Source organism: Paramormyrops kingsleyae, chromosome 10 (genome assembly GCF_048594095.1).
Source record: "Paramormyrops kingsleyae isolate MSU_618 chromosome 10, PKINGS_0.4, whole genome shotgun sequence".
NCBI classification, from domain to species: domain Eukaryota; kingdom Metazoa; phylum Chordata; class Actinopteri; order Osteoglossiformes; family Mormyridae; genus Paramormyrops; species Paramormyrops kingsleyae.
Genome location: NC_132806.1, coordinates 35030303 through 35050529, shown reverse-complemented (window position 1 = coordinate 35050529; position 20227 = coordinate 35030303). Strand labels below are relative to the sequence as shown.

General features: G+C 45.9%; 1 protein-coding gene across 3 annotated transcripts in view; it reads right to left on the bottom strand.

Moving 5' to 3' along the window:
* The window catches only part of cyfip2 (cytoplasmic FMR1 interacting protein 2), a 32492-nt gene extending 12507 nt beyond the window's left edge, over nt 1–19985 (bottom strand). Inside the window, exons 1-12 of one of the 3 annotated variants that reach the window (XM_072717759.1) lie at nt 19661–19985; nt 11000–11152; nt 6738–6827; nt 5860–5937; nt 3398–3499; nt 2715–2896; nt 2495–2591; nt 2165–2293; nt 1973–2077; nt 1712–1800; nt 1126–1363; nt 365–657 (exon numbers count right to left, since the gene is read on the bottom strand). In XM_072717759.1, coding sequence (XP_072573860.1) covers nt 365–657; nt 1126–1363; nt 1712–1800; nt 1973–2077; nt 2165–2293; nt 2495–2591; nt 2715–2896; nt 3398–3499; nt 5860–5937; nt 6738–6827; nt 11000–11116 — 1520 coding nt within the window. In that variant the 5' untranslated portion in view covers nt 11117–11152; nt 19661–19985. Of the gene's footprint in view, nt 1–364; nt 658–1125; nt 1364–1711; nt 1804–1972; nt 2078–2164; nt 2294–2494; nt 2592–2714; nt 2897–3397; nt 3500–5859; nt 5938–6737; nt 6828–10999; nt 11153–19660 lie in introns of all 3 variants that reach the window. The other 2 variants (XM_072717760.1, XM_072717758.1) reach the window with 2 other exon arrangements.
* Nucleotides 19986–20227: the final 242 nt, after the last annotated feature.

Below are 20227 nucleotides of genomic sequence, written 5' to 3'. Positions count from 1 at the left end.
CTACATTTACAATAGGAACATCAACATTGTTAGTGTATGTAATGGTCCTTCCTCAGACCCCTAACAGATAGAGGACAGTGCTCCATCATCTTCCTCCACACACCTGACCTACATTGTTAAGGTATGTAATGGTCCTTCCTCAGACCCCTAACAGATAGAGGACAGTGCTCCATCATCTTCCTCCACACACCTGACCTACATTGTTAAGGTATGTAATGGTCCTTCCTCAGACCCCTAACAGATAGAGGACAGTGCTCCATCATCTTCCTCCACACACCTGACCTACATTGTTAAGGTATGTAATGGTCCTTCCTCAGACCCCTAACAGATAGAGGACAGTGCTCCATCATCTTCCTCCACACACCTGATCAGGACGTTCTTCTTCTTCCGCACCGCCTGCCGCAACGGCTCCCTCAGGATCACCTGAGCAAAGTCTTGCAGCGCAGCATAGATGCTAATCCGGATAGCCTGGTTGAACACGCTCTCCATTCGGCCCATCAAGACCTGCAGGCCCTTGATCATGGCGATGACTTCTACCAGGGCGAACTTCTCCTCGCTGGTGTAGTTGTAGCGCGTGGCTCTCTCATACTCCTCTGCCGTCCCAGGGCAGTCCTTGTTGCAAAACTTGTCAGTGGGATGTACCAGTTTCCAGGAGTACTGCGGGGTAAAACAGAGAAACTCATTTTAGTGTACATTAAACTTCAGCATCCATAATCCATAAATCCAGGCTCCACCAAGGACACAACATGAGCATGAATTGTCATGTCATGAGCTTCCAAACATATGGAAATCCTCATTCACTTTCATGATGTCAAGTTTTCACCCAATGTCAAGTCTTCACCCAATGAGATCTCGAGTACAGATTCAGGTACCACTGCACATATATGAAGGGTACTGTACTGCATAGGTATTGTGTTTTTCAGGGAAAGCCATCAAGCTGACCACAAAGGTCATCATACACTATTGAGTATTAATTAACCTGTCACCGTTGGCTAAATTTTCAAGGTATGAGGGACACCAACTGCTATTAGGACAAAGCAGATACCTTTCTTAGACCACCCATGGGCCTTCACGGAAAGAAAGTAGGGCTTGCATGGTAGGTAGCCTGGGAACTTGTATACCTACCACCTCCATGACGTGGGTGCTCCACTTGGACAGCAGCTGTAAGCCCCTGAGTGCCAGGTCAAAGAGCTCCCTGTACTCCTCATCTGACTTCTGGCTGTCAAGGCCTGAACCGGTCACCACCTCACTGTTGCTGTAGCGGGCTAGCTCCGAGATGAATCGGATGTGGTCCTCTCTGATGTGGACCATCTGCTCACACAGGTTATACTGGGGACTGATGCTGCTCTGAGTGCACGTCCACCTGGGAAAGATGGGAAGGTCTGCATTTGAGAGGCTTCTCTCTATTTTTATGGAAAACCAATATTCTTCTGTTATTAGGGGCAGCGTGTGGCTCAATGAGCTAAGCCTCTGTGCCTGAGATCAGAAGGTTGCCGGTTTGAGCCAGGTCTCAACACGTCTGCAGCTCCTTAAGCAAGGCCTGTAACGCCCAGATCCCTGGGTGCTGCAACAGGTGGCTGCCCTTCATGGCCAGCTTGCTCTCACATACAGAGAGCAAGTTGGGGAAGGTGTAAAGAGAATTTCCCCACAGGGATCAATAAAGTCTCTATTATTATCTTTCCAGGCTTTTTCCCATTTCCTGGACACTGACCTGGACTTGTTCTCCTCATAGTGGGCACTGGTCTCGATGTACCGGGACAGCTCAATCTGCATGTCCCCGAAAAGGGGGACAACTTGAAGCTGCTGAAGAGCCAGAAAAGTCAGACCAAACTCAACAGGGGACCCATAATCAAAGCCCAGAAGTATAACACTTGGAATGTAAACATAGAACTTTAATCTTGTCTGTTCTAGATGAAAGTCTGAGCAGTTTTCTTTCACTATGAGATTCTGACCCTAAAACAGAAGGCCTAACCTTGAAGAACTTGTCAATCTTGCTCAGGTTTATCCTTTTCTTGGTATCCAGCTTGTAGATGTTGCTGACGTTCCCATCCATCAGGTAGAGGCCGAAGCCCATGACCTGAGACAGGGCAAAGTCAGTCATAACCCCAGGAGCACCATAAGCATCTGAGAGTAGGCTTGGGAAAGAGGGGGAAAGGTTGGTCACCTTCAGCAGCATGTGCTTCTCACTGGGTGTGAGGTACATCTTATTCTCATAGTAGTCTACACTGATGTTGATGATGTCAGCCAAGAGTTCCTCGTAGCCTGGTATTACCTCGAGCTGCTGGTGGAGACACTGCAAGGAGGCATAATCCCCATCACATGAACAGGCATCAACTTGACTCAACTTGACTACTTTTACATTTTGTAAATATAAAAATTTCTTATGCCTCATCAACTTAAAAGTAAAACTGACAAGCAAAAGACACATTGAGTTATTTTTTTATAATACCAATAAAAGCATTTGTGTGTTTGTTTAGCATGTAGGTTAGCATGCCTGAGTTATCCTGTTGTGGTTGGCCAGGAACATGGAGAGATTCTGGGACTCCTGAATAGACTGTGGATCCGCCATCTTTCTCAGGAACTGGGCGGCCCTGTGGATAGGCAGAGGGGAAGAAGGAACCATGAAGACCTCTGAAACGAAACACAATCACTCTCACTCCTGTTCACTTCCCTCCGAGAAAATTTTTATCCTCGACGCCGCTCGTACGGCCCACCTCTTGTAGGCTGAATGGTCATTCTTTACGCTGCACTTCATGTTCTTCAGCTCGTCCAGCACGGCGAACATGTTGATGAACTTTCCAAGTGTGAGCAGATACGCCTCGGACACAAAGTCCTTCCTGCGCTCTGCATGGCACAGCCGCTTGACCTCGCCGCAGAACCGCTCAATGGCCTTCCGCTGGGGGTCACAAGCCCGTTTTAACTCCCACCCCTCACACAGATTCATTTTGATAGATCATCAGCAATATAAACATGAATAACGTTCATACAGCCCAACGTAAGGGGATAGAGACTGTGGAGACACCAAGCTTCAGTTTCCTTTTTTTAATAATAAGTAATAATAACGACGATACTGATCGCTCAGCCTCGTATGCGCCCATTCTTATATGTGCAAGTGTAGGTATGAACTGATTTATCATTAGATGTGCTGGTAGTTGATGCCGCCGGGGGGCATCACAGTGCCCCCCCCCCCCCCCAGGCCGAAGGCGAAGGCAGGGGGAGCCAGGCAACCGAGGCCACCCCACCGCCCCCATGGCATAAGGGCCCACAGCCACGCGTCCCCGAGACAACTACCTGCCCAACCCGAGAGGGAGCCCGCGAGGGACTAAGGGTTCAGTTTCCAAGCCATGCAGATAACTCATTGCCTTTTGGAATTGTTGCTGATGGACCGGCTTCTCACCTGGAAGTACATGAACTTCATAAGTTTAGTGACCTCAGGCTCTAGAACCTCCACGGTCTTCTCATATATCTCTACTCGGTTGGGTTGCTCGTTGCACTTCACCTGCAAGACACAGTGGGGTGCTGTTAAGTGGTGTACCTTGGAAGGCCACATGACTTTCGTGTTAGAAGGAGCCTTAATTTACTGCATCCTACAGTAATTGTACATAGAGTGTGGAAGCCTATCTTTTCAGGGGCTTGCTGGACTGGAGTGTCCCAATACTGAGGATATGTGTGTGTGTGTGTCTGTGTGCATGTGTGTGTATATATATATATGTGTGTATATGTGTCTGTGTGTATATGTGTCTGTGTGTGTATATGTGTGTGTGTATATGTGTCTGTGTGTGTATATGTGTCTGTGTGTATATGTGTCTGTGTGTGTATATGTGTCTGTATATGTCTCTGTGCGTGTATATGTGTGTGTGTATATGTGTCTGTGTGTGTATATGTGTGTGTGTATATGTGTCTGTGTGTGTATATGTGTGTGTGTATATGTGTCTGTGTGTGTGTCTGTGTGTGTATATGTGTCTCTGTGTGTGTATATGTGTTTGTCTGTGTCTCTGTGTGTATGTGTGTCTGTGTGTGTGTATGTGTCTGTGTGTGTATATGTGTCTGTGTGTATATGTGTCTGTGTGTGTATATGTGTGTGTGTGTGTATATGTGTCTGTGTGTATATGTGTCTGTGTGTGTATATGTGTCTGTGTGTATATGTGTCTGTGTGTATATGTGTCTGTGTGTGTATATGTGTCTGTGTGTGTATATGTGTCTGTGTGTGTGTATGTGTCTGTGTGTGTATATGTGTCTGTGTGTGTATATGTGCCTGTGTGTATATGTGTCTGTGTGTGTATATGTGTCTGTGTGTGTATATGTGTCTGTGTGTATATGTGTCTGTGTGTGTGTATGTGTCTGTGTGTGTATGTGTCTGTGTGTGTATATGTGCCTGTGTGTATATGTGTCTGTGTGTGTATATGTGTCTGTGTGTGTATATGTGTCTGTGTGTATATGTGTCTGTGTGTGTGTATGTGTCTGTGTGTGTATATGTGTCTGTGTGTGTATATGTGTCTGTGTGTGTATATGTGTCTGTGTGTATATGTGTCTGTGTGTATATGTGTCTCTATGTGTATATGTGTCTGTGTGTGTGTATGTGTGTGTGTGTCTCTGTGTGTATATGTGTCTCTGTGTGTATATGTGTCTGTGTGTATATGTGTCTGTGTCTGTATATGTGTATCTGTGTGTGTAAATGTGTCTCTGTGTGTGTATATGTGTCTCTGTGTGTGTATATGTGTCTGTCTGTGTATATGTGTGTATATGTGTCTGTGTGTGTGTATGTGTCTGTGTGTATATGTGTCTCTGTGTGTATATGTGTCTGTGTGTATATGTGTCTGTGTGTGTGTCTGTGTGTGTATATGTGTCTGTCTGTGTCTCTGTGTGTATGTGTGTCTGTGTGTGTATATGTGTCTGTGTGTGTATATGTGTCTGTGTGTGTATATGTGTCTGTGTGTGTATATGTGTCTGTGTGTATATGTGTCTCTGTGTGTATATGTGTCTGTGTGTGTATATGTGTCTGTGTGTGTGTATGTGTCTGTGTGTGTATATGTGTCTGTGTGTGTATATGTGCCTGTGTGTATATGTGTCTGTGTGTGTATATGTGTCTGTGTGTATATGTGTGTGTGTATATGTGTCTGTGTGTGTGTATGTGTCTGTGTGTGTATATGTGTCTGTGTGTGTATATGTGTCTGTGTGTATATGTGTCTGTGTGTATATGTGTCTCTATGTGTATATGTGTCTGTGTGTGTGTATGTGTGTGTGTGTCTCTGTGTGTATATGTGTCTCTGTGTGTATATGTGTCTGTGTGTATATGTGTCTGTGTCTGTATATGTATATCTGTGTGTGTAAATGTGTCTCTGTGTGTGTATATGTGTCTCTGTGTGTGTATATGTGTCTGTCTGTGTATATGTGTGTATATGTGTCTGTGTGTGTGTATGTGTCTGTGTGTATATGTGTCTCTGTGTGTATATGTGTCTGTGTGTATATGTGTCTGTGTGTATATGTGTCTGTGTGTGTGTGTGTCTGTGTGTGTGTGTCTGTGTGTGTATATGTGTCTGTGTGTGTGTGTGTGTCTGTGTGTATATGTGTCTGTGTGTGTATATGTGTCTGTGTGTGTATATGTGTCTGTGTGTATATGTGTCTGTGTGTATATGCGTCTCTGTGTGTATATGTGTCTGTGTGTATATGTGTCTGTGTGTGTAAATGTGTCTCTGTGTCTGTATATGTGTCTCTGTGTCTGTATATGTGTCTGTGTGTGTCTGTGTGTGTATATGTGTCTCTGTGTCTGTATATGTGTCTCTGTGTCTGTATATGTGTCTCTGTGTCTGTATATGTGTCTCTGTGTCTGTATATGTGTCTGTGTGTGTATATACTCACCTGTGGAATGGCCCTGGAGCAGCTCCTCCAGGTATAAAGCATGACAGCATACTCATGGCCTTCCTCGAGCATCTCGTTCTATGAAACAGGCAGAGAGGATCAGGGAGTCACCAAGCCTGGGGGGGGGGGGGGCTGCTGGGTTGCTCTGCATATATACAGTCAGGTGCAGTGACACCATCACATCATTATCATAATTCGATCATCATTTCTCATCCCATATCGATTCTATCAGCATGCTGAACAGACGCCTCCGGAACCGACCAATGAGAGTCTACGCTTTTAGGTAGCGTATTCCCCCTAGGCCAACAACGAAAGAATCCCACACTCCACCCTCTCTGCTGGAGAATGCCTTGGAGGGTCTATACTTCCTCAGACCTTCTCTCTGTCCAGCTGCACTGTGGATGAGTAAACAGTAGGATGCTGTTTGGACCAATCGGACGAAGCCTGGCATAGGAAGCCTCCGATTACGCAACGGGCCCAAGCCTGTAATATCACCAATATAGCTTCCATATCGCTTATTCCATGCATGCAGGCGAAGAGAACATTTCAAAAAAGCACTAATTAAAAGTTTTTTTTAACATGTACTGTATCCCATAACCTGTTTAAGTTTCAAAATGTCCATGAATTTCATTATCCATTCAGACCTATGAACAAACGTAGTTCCTATTACTTAGTATGACATTTCCTTAAGTGAATTATTTCTTTTAAAAATTGTTTTGGGTGTCACAGAGAGAGGACTTGGTTTAGTAGCTCCACTGCTCGTTTGTCTTGTATGATTCTGTATGTTCATTTAATAATAGGCTTACTTGAGGCTGCAAACAATGGCACAAAAAGAAACCCCTTAGAAACTTCTAGGCCCTGTGAAGTAGCATCCTCACCATGCTCGAGTGGACTGTGGCCTGTTCGATGTACCGAGCGATCCCCGTGACAAAGGCATTTCTGTCCTCAAAGTTAGTATCAAAGTTAGCCTGTAAAGTGAAGGAGAAAAAAATATCATGTTGTTATTTAAACAGCAAAGCATGCCAGGTAACCCCCCCAAATCCTGCTCTGTACTGGGTAAATCTATCCAATACTTTTACAATCAACTTGCACAGCAACTGGTGGACGGGTGACCACAGCAGTGTAGTAATGCTTACGTAGCGCTGCAATATCGTAGTATCCACTAGGTGGCAACAAAATGCAGTAAAGCTTGAAGATAAAGGTATTTCCCTGAAGAACCAAAATAACTAATATTACGGTTGTACATCAATTAAAAGCAATAATAATCACAGTCATCTGTGATTGATTGTGATTAAGTGTACCTAATATTAAAACTCACAATAAATATTTACACACTGAATCCCTAAATTAATGCAGTCAACACAAACTATATTTTATTATTTAACAGATTAACTTAAACATGTGTAAACATGTGATTACACATAATTCATTAAAAAAATGACTTGCAAGAAAATACAAACTGAATTTCAATGCTTTTAAAAAGGCAATAAAAAACGAGAGGGCACTGTACTGTAAGTGTGCAGGTCAAACGAGGCAATAAGAAACGAGAGGGCACTGTACTGCAGGTCAAACGAGGCAATAAGAAACGAGAGGGCACTGTACTGCAGGTCAAACGAGGCAATAAGAAACGAGAGGGCACTGTACTGCAGGTCAAACGAGGCAATAAGAAACGAGAGGGCACTGTACTGCAGGTCAAACGAGGCAATAAGAAACGAGAGGGCACTGTACTGTAAGTGTGCAGGTCAAACGAGGCAATAAGAAACGAGAGGGCACTGTACTGTAAGTCTGCAGGTCAAACGAGGCAATAAGAAACGAGAGGGCACTGTACGCAGGTCAAACGAGGCAATAAGAAACGAGAGGGCACTGTACTGCAGGTCAAACGAGGCAATAAGAAACGAGAGGGCACTGTACTGTAAGTCTGCAGGTCAAACTATTACATTTTTTTCAATCACAAATAAGCAACACCCTGTGAATAATTGCATGCCTGATCATGTGGAAACACCATCCCAAAAAAGGATTTAAAAGTCTGTGTATTCTGTATAGAAATTAATTTAAAAAATTCTCAAATAAAGATGTCAAAATAGAGACAAAATGGTCTGTATCAGTGCAGCATGGGCTCAGTGAAGCCGCTGGACAAAAAGGGCTTTCCTTCCACTAGCCGACTATGCTTATCTCAACTCTGTTTGTCTCTGCTTATCACATTGCAGAAGGTGAATGATTAAGTATAAAGAAACGAAAACATCTAAACTTAAAACCTATTTGGCAAATGGCTCTAAAAACAGAAACCCTGCAAACCTTGAAAGTGCCCTTAATAGATCCTCATTTTAAGATATTAGCATTCAATAAAACAAATATTACAGATTAAGATATTTTTATCCTCTGAACTAGCAGTTTTCAAAAAAGAAAATAACAATGTTTTCCCAGCACTAGCTGTGGATTCTGGGATTAAAGAGAAAATATGCACATCTATCCTCAAACCCTTTAGCCTGAACAGGGCTTGGGTACACCCTAGACGGGACTCCAGTCCGCCGTAGGCACATACGCACTCAGGGTATACCCTAGACGGGACTCCAGTCCGCCATAGGCACATACGCACTCAGGGTACACCCTAGACGGGACCCCAGTCCGCCGTAGGCACATACGCACTCAGGGTACACCCTAGACGGGACGCCAGTCCGCCGTAGGCACATACGCACTCAGGGTACACCCTAGACGGGACGCCAGTCCGCCGTAGGCACATACGCACTCAGTGTACACCCTAGACGGGACGCCAGTCCGCCGTAGGCACATACGCACTCAGGGTACACCCTAGACGGGACGCCAGTCCGCCGTGGGCACATACGCACTCAGGGTACACCCTAGACGGGACGCCAGTCCGCCGTGGGCACATACGCACTCAGGGTACACCCTAGACGGGACGCCAGTCCGCCGTAGGCACATACGCTCTCAGAGTACACCCTAGACGGGACTCCAGTCCGCCGTAGGCACATACGCACTCAGGGTACACCCTAGACGGGACTCCAGTCCGCCGTAGGCACATACGCACTCAGGGTACACCCTAGACGGGACGCCAGTCCGCCGTAGGCACATACGCACTCAGTGTACACCCTAGACGGGACTCCAGTCCGCCGTAGGCACATACGCACTCAGGGTACACCCTAGATGGGACTCCAGTCCGCCGTAGGCACATACGCTCTCAGGGTACACCCTAGACGGGACGCCAGTCCGCCGTAGGCACATACGCACTCAGGGTACACCCTAGACGGGACTCCAGTCCGCCGTAGGCACATACACTCTCAGGGTACACCCTAGACGGGACGCCAGTCCGCCGTAGGCACATACGCACTCAGGGTACACCCTAGACGGGACTCCAGTCCACCGTAGGCACATACACTCTCAGGGTATACCCTAGATGGGACGCCAGTCCGCCGTAGGCACATACACTCTCAGGGTACACCCTAGACGGGACGCCAGTCCGCCGTAGGTACATACGCACTCAGGGTACACCCTAGACGGGACGCCAGTCCGCCGTAGGTACATACACACTCAGGGTACACCCTAGACAGGACTCCAGTCCGCCGTAGGTACATACGCACTCAGGGTACACCCTGAATCAGCCTAAACTGGATGGTATGCAGGTCTGGTTTTAATAATCGGTAAACGGTACATAAGTCAGGTTTTATTCATAACATAGCTTAATTCCAGGCGGTAAATAAAGTAAGATTAATTAAGCAATAGCTGAATGAATATATGCACTTTCCCTCCACAGTCGTGTGTTTAAAAACATGTAATACCCACTTAAACCACAGTTATTACTCATTACACCTTGGGGTTTAGCAACAGGCAATTTCTGGACTAACAACTGGCTTATGGTCTTAGCAATGGAGTATTTTCAAATTAAAGACACTATCTTTCATAATTTATAACCAAAATATTTAACAGCAGTAAGCTATATCTAATTATTGATACCGTCCGGACATTACATTCAGGTATATGGTATTTCAAATTTTAAACAGTAACGCTATTCTAATATTATGAAATCCCCCAGGATACAGTTCTGCGGAAAGGAGATACCGCAGTACGCTGTGGTGCCGTTGGACCGCCCAAGCCCAAATAGTAGTGATTCGTAAACAGGAAAGTAATTTAAAGTATCACACTTTATATTTCGCATAGCGGATTTAAAATGCACGTGTAGGAATCGATAACTGGAACTGCCATTTGGTTGGTCTTATGGAATTAAAAAATTTAGAACCATTTCTATTTAGGAACCGGTGTTCAATGTACAACCCTAACACAGAGACCCTCGCTCCCTCTGAGTGTTTCGTGTGATATGCGATGGTGGTTTTAAATAAATAAGTAAATATAATTACAAGTCACTCTGGTGTACCTAGTTATTAAATTTAGTCTCACTGTCCCCAAAAATGGTTGCAAAAAGCGACTAAATGGTTGCGGCTTGGAGCCCTTCACCCAGGTCCGGAACATTCTCCTTAATGTTTACTTCCTTTCTCATCTGGTTACTGGGATGAGGCCCACTCTGCCTTTCTAACTCCCATGTTGCAGTCTCATGTTAGTTTAATGTTTTCAGCCTGTAAACCGAATTCACTGCTCTGCATTTATATGCCATTCATACATACATACAACTCGCTACCAGATCTCTGTGTCCCATCGTGTACTTTGCAGTGCTGACCAGTCACTCTCACCCATAAACTGTAACAAACACAGTCCACATCAACTGCAAAACATTTACCTTCCTGTTACACATTAACATTGATATCAGATTTTACGGGAGATTCTGGTTCAGGTCTTTCACCTGCACAAAGAAGATACCTCTTAGTTATAGCTCATCAAACAAAGACTGGAAGGTTACCAAAATACTGCTAATCAATGAATTAACTCTTCCAGATGCCAACTACAGAGGATAAATGCTCCAACAAAAGGATTTCCTGTTCAGTCTGATATTTCATGCATATAATTTTGCTTTCGTGACTTTGCCTTGAATCAAATTATGAAAATAATGTCGTCTTCCTAACACTGTATTTGACCTGTACTCACTGCTCCATCACCATGAGCCAAACTCCTTCCAGAAGACAGATCAGTTAACAAGGCACCTCTAAGGCCCTCAGATGGTGGGGAGACATACCTGGTACATGATGGACGACGGCGGGGGCTCGATGCAGGGCTGCTGGTCTGGGAGCGGAAGCTCCTCCAGCAGGTCCACGTTGGACAGGGCATCCTCCAGAGTCACGTGGGTCGTCATGGCAACACTGCTTCAGTCACACCACCAGAGATCAGTCTGCAACAAAGTTCCAGCAGTCACATGGCACAGTGCCCCCACAGACAAGCACAGACGCAGGGAGACTTGTGCTACTGGCAATATCAACTGCTCATTAACTCACAGCTACTCCAGCACAAGCAATGACAAAAACAGATAACGTGAGTACTTTTTTGGCTGAAATGGTTTGCGCAAACAGATGCAGACATGCATAGCACACTTTCAGTGGGTCTGTATTCAGCAACCATAATCAAGAATAGCAAAAACACAGCCCAGCGAAGCAGAAAGGCCATGAGCAGTGACTAAAGATTCACCTATAAATAACTGTAGAGTGTATGCAGTCGGCACTGTGCACTGTAACTCTTTCCCTGAGATAAGACTGTCATAGGTTGCAGACAATATTATCTGGTTGGATCACCTCAGCACTCCTGGCTCCTAACCGCTAAACCCCCCCACCCCCAAAACACTGGAGTTTCATAAACCTGCCACTGGCAGATGGGGGGTGGGGGGAGCATGGGATGCAAGAAGGGACTGTAGACCAAGTGCCTGAGCACCAGCTATCAGGTTGACTTCCTCTGCACAAAGGGTGTTTCCTTTCATTTCACTTCAGCAGGTTCTCAGTCTTGAAATATTCCTCTGCTTTATTTTCCTGTCAGTGCGCCTTTGTGTAACCTGTCAGCAGAGGAAGGATCCCTTTCTGATGAAGCTCACGGCACATCCAGGATCAAACATACATCTATAAAAGACATACTTTCACAAAGCATACATATATAGCGGCATTAAACGTGACGATAATTTGTGAGGCGACCAGCTGCTACACTGCGGGCCATAGCAACGTGACATTTGGCCTTCCTGCATGCATCACACTGCGTATGTCACACATCGCTCTCCATATGGCCAAAGAAAACCAAGAACAAATCACCAGAATCAAACCAGCTCTGCGGCCATTACACCTCCAGCCTCTCGCCTTTTTGCCTCTCCGGTTTTTGCCAAATTTCATGGACTTTCAGTCCCCCCCCCCCCAGGCAGCTGGAATACCTCTCACTGCACTTGACATGGCTGCAAAATCAGCTTAAGTTAGACAGCGCGGGGGCTGGAGCAGCCATAGTACCCATGGCGATGAGAGAATAACAGCTTCCTGTCTGCTGCCATAAGAACCACGTACGTCCGCTGTCATGATGACATTAGCGAGGACTGCCTGAGCCAGCAGTCCGCAGCCAGGACACTCTGATGACGGCTCCAGCTTGTTGACCTGTCACTGACATTCAAATATGAGAGCCGAAAATTTTACAAACACAGCTGCTAGTAAACACTGCCATCTTTCTCTATGCTGATTCACCCTGACCAGAAAAAAATTATATTTTATATATTACTTATATTATTGACATACACTATATGAACAAAAGTATTGGAACACACTCCTAAATTCAGACACATTGCCGCAGGTGTATAAAATCAAGGGCCTAACCATGCAGTCAGGTTAACAATCATTTGTGAAAGAATGGGTCTTCTGAAGAGCTCTGTGAATTCAAGGGTGGTGCTGTCATAGGATGACAGTAAATCAGTTCATGAAATTTCTTTTCTGCTGGATATTCCACAGTCAACTCTAAGTGGTGTTATTGCGAAGTGGAAGCATTTAGGGCCAACAGAAACTGAGCCACGAAGTGGCAGATCACGTAAAGTAGCAGACTGGAGTCGTCGAGCACTGAGAAGTGCATGGTGCATAAAAATGACCAACGCTTTGCTGACTCAATAACTGTGGATTTCCAAACTTCCTCTGGCATCAACTCCAGCATGAAAACCTTGTGCCAGGAGCTTCATGGGATGGGCTTCCAGGGCCAAGCACAGAGATCGAATTTATCGACGGCATCGACGGCAAAAGCCGCCGTGCCTTAGCAATTTGCCGTGCTGCCCTGAATATTTACAAGTTCTTGCCGGCAGACACTTGCAGTGCCCTCTTCCTCAGTTGCCTTTGTGCCCTATTGTGTATGTTTAGATCATAATAAAGTCAATAAACTTATGGAATCAAGAACAAGTTCTTCCGTAATTTTACGTTAGCCACGCCTCCATGGTTAAATTATTCAGAGCGGCTATTCTAGCCGATGCTTACCTCCCTCTGAAACTAATAGCAACATGTTCATAGAATAGGGAGGGTGAGAAGGTTTAGAAGTTCATTTGAAAGTGAGGCTGTATTGGGGGTATTTTTGGCACGTAAACATTCATCGATTTACAACGACGAATACATGTAAAAGTTAAAAACCTGAAGAAAGTCTCCTCGTCACATCTGAAGGCAACTTGTTAAGGACCTGTTATAAGGTCACAAAGTTCAAATTAAAATGCCTACGAAAGATCGGGTGAAAAAAAGAAAGCAGGCTGAGATGACGGCCGCTGCTTCTAAGACCCAGAAAATAACCACATTTTTTAGGTAATTTCGCTGGTTATGCATGTCTTTGCCAATCATACTGCATCTATTGTTATGGAAATTATCTGTCATTACTTGACGTTGTAATAATTTATAATAGACTGTAATAATTCATAGAAGATTGAAATAATTGATACCAGATGTGCATTGAATTGAAGTGAAAACGGAGAAGGAGTTAGAGCATAAACTGTACTGTCCTGCAGCTGCTGTCACGGGACAGTTCGTAGTGGCTTGCGGCACTGGGCGGGACAGTTCGTAGTGGCTTGCGGCACTGGGCGGGACAGTTCGTAGTGGCTTGCGGCACTGGGCGGGACAGTTCGTAGTGGCTCGCAGAAGTGTTGCGGGACAGTTAGCGAGTGGCTCGCGACAGTGTTTGAGTGTCTCGGGACAGTTGGCGAGTGTTAGTTAGTTAGCTTGAATATGGTCACTCATGCATTATTTTGAAGTTCTGTTAGTCATGTTAGTGTTCAATGTCTCAGTAAAAAAAATGTTCATTAAATTAAAGTTTTTATCACTGACAATACCTGGTTCTGTTTTTTTTCATAAAACATTTCGTCATTACTGAGTAGGTGAATGAAGGCAACAGCATCTTTTTTTCAATAGCTAGTCTAACACTATTTCACAGGGTGCTAATGCATTTATTGCCCTTGAAAATGTCAGAATGCTAAATATTTCATGCGTCTGGCTATATACCTTTTTGCCTCAGTGCCCTGGCCAGTAATTCTTGATTGCCTTGGTGCCCTCCGAACCTACGGGAAAATGCCTTAGTGCCCTCCTATATTTGAGGGGATAAAAGGCAAACATTGCTGTGCCCCCCGAACAAAGTAATTCTACCCCTGCGAGCATCACCAAGCACAACGCCCAGTGTTAGCCGTCGTGGTGTAAAGCACGCCGGCACTGGACTCTAGAGCAGTGGAAACACGTTCTGTAGAATGACGAATCACGCTTCTCTGACTCGCTGTCTGATCAATGAATTTGGTTTTGCCGGTTGCCAGGAGAACATTACCTGCCTGACAGCATCATGCCAAATGAAGTCTGATGGAAGAGAGATAATGGTACCAAAGTGCCCATAGGTGTGCGTGTGTGAGAGAACGGTGTGTGACTGTGCCCGGCGATGGGTTGACACCCCATCCTGGGTTGTTCCCTGCCTTCCAGCCGTAACCTTCTGGTTAGGCTCCAGACTCCCTGGGACCCTGGATAAGTACAAGCAGTTTCAGAAAATGGATGGATGGATGGATGGGATAATGGTATGGGTTTTTTTTCAGGGGATGGGTTAGGCCCCTTATTTCGAGTGAAGGGAACCCTTAATGCTGCATCATACCAAGACATTTTGCACAATTCAATGCTTCCAGCTTAGTGAGAACAGTTTGGGGAAGACGGCTCTTTTCTGTTCCAGCATGACTGTGCTCTAGTGCACAAAGCAAGGTCCATAATGATATCGTTAGGTGTGGAAGAACTCCACTGGACCACACAGAGCCCTGTATTCAACTCCACTGAATACTTTTGGGATTAACTAGAATGGAGATTGTGAGCCAGGCCTTCACATCCAACATCAGTGCCTGACCTCTTCTGTATAAATGGGCAAATATTCCTACAGACACACTCCAAAATCTTGTGGAAAGCCTTCCCCAAAGAGTGGCAGCTGTTACAGCTGCAAGGGGGGGGGGGGCAGCTCCACATTGATGCCTATGGAGTTAGAATGGGATGTCATGAAAGTCCCTGTGGGTGTAATGGCCAGCTGTCTCAGTACTTCTGTCCTTACATGTATTTACATACTTAAATTTGGACAGCAGCAATATATAAATAAAAACAAAAGGGTGAGGCTTCCTGTCAAACTGTGTATATCACACTGCCACACCCCGGTGACAGAAATACTCACTTTCCGTAACACTAGTCAAGAAGCTCCGCTGGTTTTGCTTTTTTTTTAAAAAAATTTTTTGAGCTCATGACCCAAAATGGGTGAGCCACACACAGCACATCTCAGCCAAGTCAAGGTCACATGACCCGTAAACAGAAACAGACACAAACCAGGTCATCACTCCACAATGACATATAGTGTTTATTATATCTTTCATCCATCCATACTGAATACAGTACTACAAGAAGACAGGAAAATAACCTGAGCAGTACTGGGCACAAGGCTGGGGACACCCCCAACGGGATGCCAACGAATCACGGGGCACAAGGCTGGGGACACCCCCAACGGGATGCCAACGAATCACGGGGCACAAGGCTGGGGACACCCCCAACGGGATGCCAGCCCATCACGGGGCACAAGGCTGGGGACACCCCCAACGGGATGCCAAAGAATCACGGGGCACAAGGCTGGGGACACCCCCAATGGGATGCCAAAGAATCACGGGGCACAAGGCTGGGGACACCCCCAATGGGATGCCAACGAATCACGGGGCACAAGGCTGGGGACACCCCCAATGGGATGCCAACGAATCACGGGGCACAAGGCTGGGCACACCCCCAATGGGATGCCAGCCCATCACGGGGCACAAGGCTGGGGACACCCCCAATCGGGATGCCAACGAATCACGGGGCACAAGGCTGGGGACACCCCCAATGGGATGCCAACGAATCATGGGGCACAAGGCTGGGGACACCCCCAACGGGATGCCAACGAATCACGGGGCACAAGGCTGGGGACACCCCCAACGGGATGCCAACGAATCACGGGGCACAAGGCTGGGGACACCCCCAACGGGATGCCAACGAATCACGGGGCACAAGGCTGGGGACACCCCCAATGGGATGCCAACGAATCACGGGGCACAAGGCTGGGGACACCCCCAACGGGATGCCAGCCCATCACGGGGCACAAGGCTGGGGACACCCCCAACGGGATGCCAACGAATCACGGGGCACAAGGCTGGGGACACCCCCAATGGGATGCCAGCCCATCACGGGGCACAAGGCTGGGGACACCCCCAACGGGATGCCAGCCCATCACGGGGCACAAGGCTGGGGACACCCCCAACGGGATGCCAACGAATCACGGGGCACAAGGCTGGGGACACCCCCAACGGGATGCCAACGAATCACGGGGCACAAGGCTGGGGACACCCCCAACGGGATGCCAGCCCATCACGGGGCACAAGGCTGGGGACACCCCCAACGGGATGCCAACGAATCACGGGGCACAAGGCTGGGGACACCCCCAATGGGATGCCAGCCCATCACGGGGCACAAGGCTGGGGACACCCCTAACGGGATGCCAGCCCATCACGGGGCACAAGGCTGGGGACACCCCCAACGGGATGCCAACGAATCACGGGGCAAATACTGACAGCCTATGAGTGACTGAGAGTCACAACTAATCCTAAATGTGTAGATGTCTCAGGGAAGAGTGACCAGAAGAAGCACCACAGGGAGGAGTTGGCCAACAGGTCACAGGAGGAGAACCAGCCACAGACGCACTGTTTGGTTCATATAGCGGTTCTTCAACCTACTCTACATTAACAAGCGAGCTGAAGAGTTCTACCCACCAGTACTTCACTATTTCATACGTAATGAGCTGTCCTGCATGCCCGTTTTGTAATGACTGTTCCCATTTTCTCCCCAACTCATCCTCAAGATATTCCCTTAAAGGTACTAATGATCAATGACTTTGTGTAAACATTCCCTAACACTCCAAAACTCAGCTTTCATGACAGGTAATACATCACTTTCTCTGATCAGTTTCACTGACTTTGTACCCAACAGTCTTATACATTCAGTGAGAATATCACCACGCCATAACAGCTCCACCACTCGGCCCTGGAACAGCACTTTGTAATGAAACCTGTGCTTAGAAACACAGCCAAATGCTGAGCAGGCTGGCTTGGGAACCACATGTAATGTAATCCCGAGGATCTGAAAATCAGGCACGTGATCTTCAGAAGGCAGGGAGAACCTTGTGATGAAATGCATTTGAACCAAGAGCAATAAACTCATAATGTTGACGGTAAACATTACACTGAAATTTGGCCATGATTCAGTTAAAGCAGTTTATACTAGAGACCATCAACAGCCACACTGTGATCACATTGTGGCTTCATGACACCATTGGTTCCTTATAGAGAAGCGGTGGAGGGACACTAGTAGAACCAGGCTAAACTTTCCCAGGCAAGTGTGTGACGAGCACAAATCCCCCACAGTCCAGCTCCAAGGCTGAATTTTACTCAGGTGGCGGGGACCGCGGACATCCCCCACTGACAAAAAGACAATTTAAAACAGAAAAGAGCAACAATGGGCTCTAGTATCCGGGTCTAGAAGCCGAAATGAAACAGCCTCACGGTCTGCGGTTATCAAAATTCATGACATCATGCCAAGGGTATTTTTACATCGATATGCGGATTTTATAGCATCATTCTGCTTCCTGCACAGCTACACAGAACATTTGTACATGCTGAATGCTCTCCAAAGTACCATAGAAAAACACTATTAAAATGTTTGATTCTTCAATGCAAAAGTGGTTCGAGTTAACTTTCAGCTTTCTGATACGAGATTTACAGGGATGAGGCCAACCATAGAAGAGGAGGCTGTAAGAGAGGATCCGAGGCATCGCCGAGATCTCCACCCTGCAGCCTCTCGATGATTATAGTTTCAACAAAACATACTTGTGTCTCTTAAACAGACCAAGAACTGCAAGATCATTATCTAAAGGTGTGGCTGGCTGAGGGGGGAGAGCTTATTTTAGCTGCTGGGGTGGACGGGACAGATTATTGGTTACTGTATGATCTTAGGCAAATATAAATCAAAGGAAATCATTGGAAATTCTGTACACATGCTTCAGTAGATTTTCTGAAACTCACATGCAAACACTGTATTTATAGTGAGTCTTGGCTTGTGAGATGGCACTGTCATAAGGCTGCAGACAATCAAAACACCAGATCTCGTATTTACTCTATTATAAATATAAAATGGAACCTGATCACATCAGATCTATTTGCATTAATATCAGTCCAAAATAACAAGCAACGAAAAAGCCATAAGCGGTTTGAATGACCGTCCAAGCTGCGAAGCTAATTCAGAAACATGGCATGTTTGCAAACGCAGTGGTTTGGTAATGTCACTCCCTTCGAGTTTATGGAGCCCTCTACGAAAGCCTTCACCTCCTGTAATATGGTGTATCAGCACTGGACGGCTCCTCGCCATCTAAATGAACTGACCCATTTGCAGTTTACTGTTACTTATAAAATAAGCCTCGGTACAACGTCTTTCAGCGAATAGCCGCAATCCGGTGAATGTGGAGATATACCCATTATTCTCGAGATACACCCATTCAATGAACGGCAATCGGTTTGATGCATCAAACTGAAACTGTCGTAGATATAAAACTACACTATACGCCCCGGCAACCGCCCGATCTCCGTGAATTGCCTCTGTATCTTTGCTCAGACGTGTATGTATATATTTTCCAACAGTCACCGCCAGGTTGTCGTCGGGGTGTAAAGGGACACCTGCGCCATTACTGCACGCTTTGGCGGCCTGTGCTCGCCGTCTGGGAGCCGGAGATCAGCGATCCCGGTAAGGAAAGTGGGTTCCCGAGCTGGAGATGTGGGATCCCGGTAAGAACAGAGGGCTTCTGAGCTCTAATCCGAAACATTAATACAGCACCATAAACTTCTATCTAACCTGATAGAGCTAGATCATCTGAATTACTAGCCCAAGTAAAACAGTTATTCCCTATACATGTGTAAATCTTACATTACAGTATTTTACGGCATAATCTAAGGAAATAGTTATTTGCATTAACACCCTGCTCTATGGACTTGAGGAAATCAGCATTCACCCCTCCCAATTTAAAATGCTGGTGTGCGAATCCACCCTAATATCTGTGACACATACATGCACCATATATACATTTATCAACAAGAGTAGAAATGATTTTACTTGAAAAAATACCCATATGCCAAGAAAAAAACAAACATGTTCAACTGAACGCGTTTCTCTACGCACGTTCAGTATATCACGGTTTTCCCCGTTATCAGATCTATGGATGGTGTATCATGTTAGAGGAACAGAGCACAGGCAGGTTCTCGCTATCATCACTTCATGCACCCCTCCCTGCCCGACCATAAATGTCGAACATTCACGTTTAACGCCGTTTTACGTACCTCTAACTCGCATGCCCGTCAAAGCGGCTGCCGACGGACACACCGGTGCTGCGATCGCCCCTTTAACTTCAGACTGATGCTCTCGTATTATAATGACTATCCGCTAGCCTCCTTTGACACAAAGAGCAGAAAATGGCTGCAAGTGCATTTCCTTAAAGCGGCGGCGTCCCGCAGCGGTGAGCGCCGACGATGCGTTTCTTAAACCACGTTTTTCGCAGCGCAAAGTGCTACATATGACAATATTTCGGTTTTAAATATTAAAAATGAGTTGTGTTCTGTGCCAGTTATATACATGTCTAACGCTTCCCTGTTAATTATTCATGCGCTATTTTCTGTGTTAGGCTTTAAACATGTATGATAAAACGCCGATATTTAGTTTAGGGGGTTAAAAAGAAATTTCTGCTTTATCTTTTTTTTTTTTTTTTCTTCAATGATTGCTTTAAAACACGTATGGATGGATGGATGGATGAGTACACAAATGAACTTTTAGCAAACTGCACTGGTAAATAAAACATTTTTGTAACTCCTCTTCAATTTTGTAATTTGAGATTGTGTAAACTGGATTGT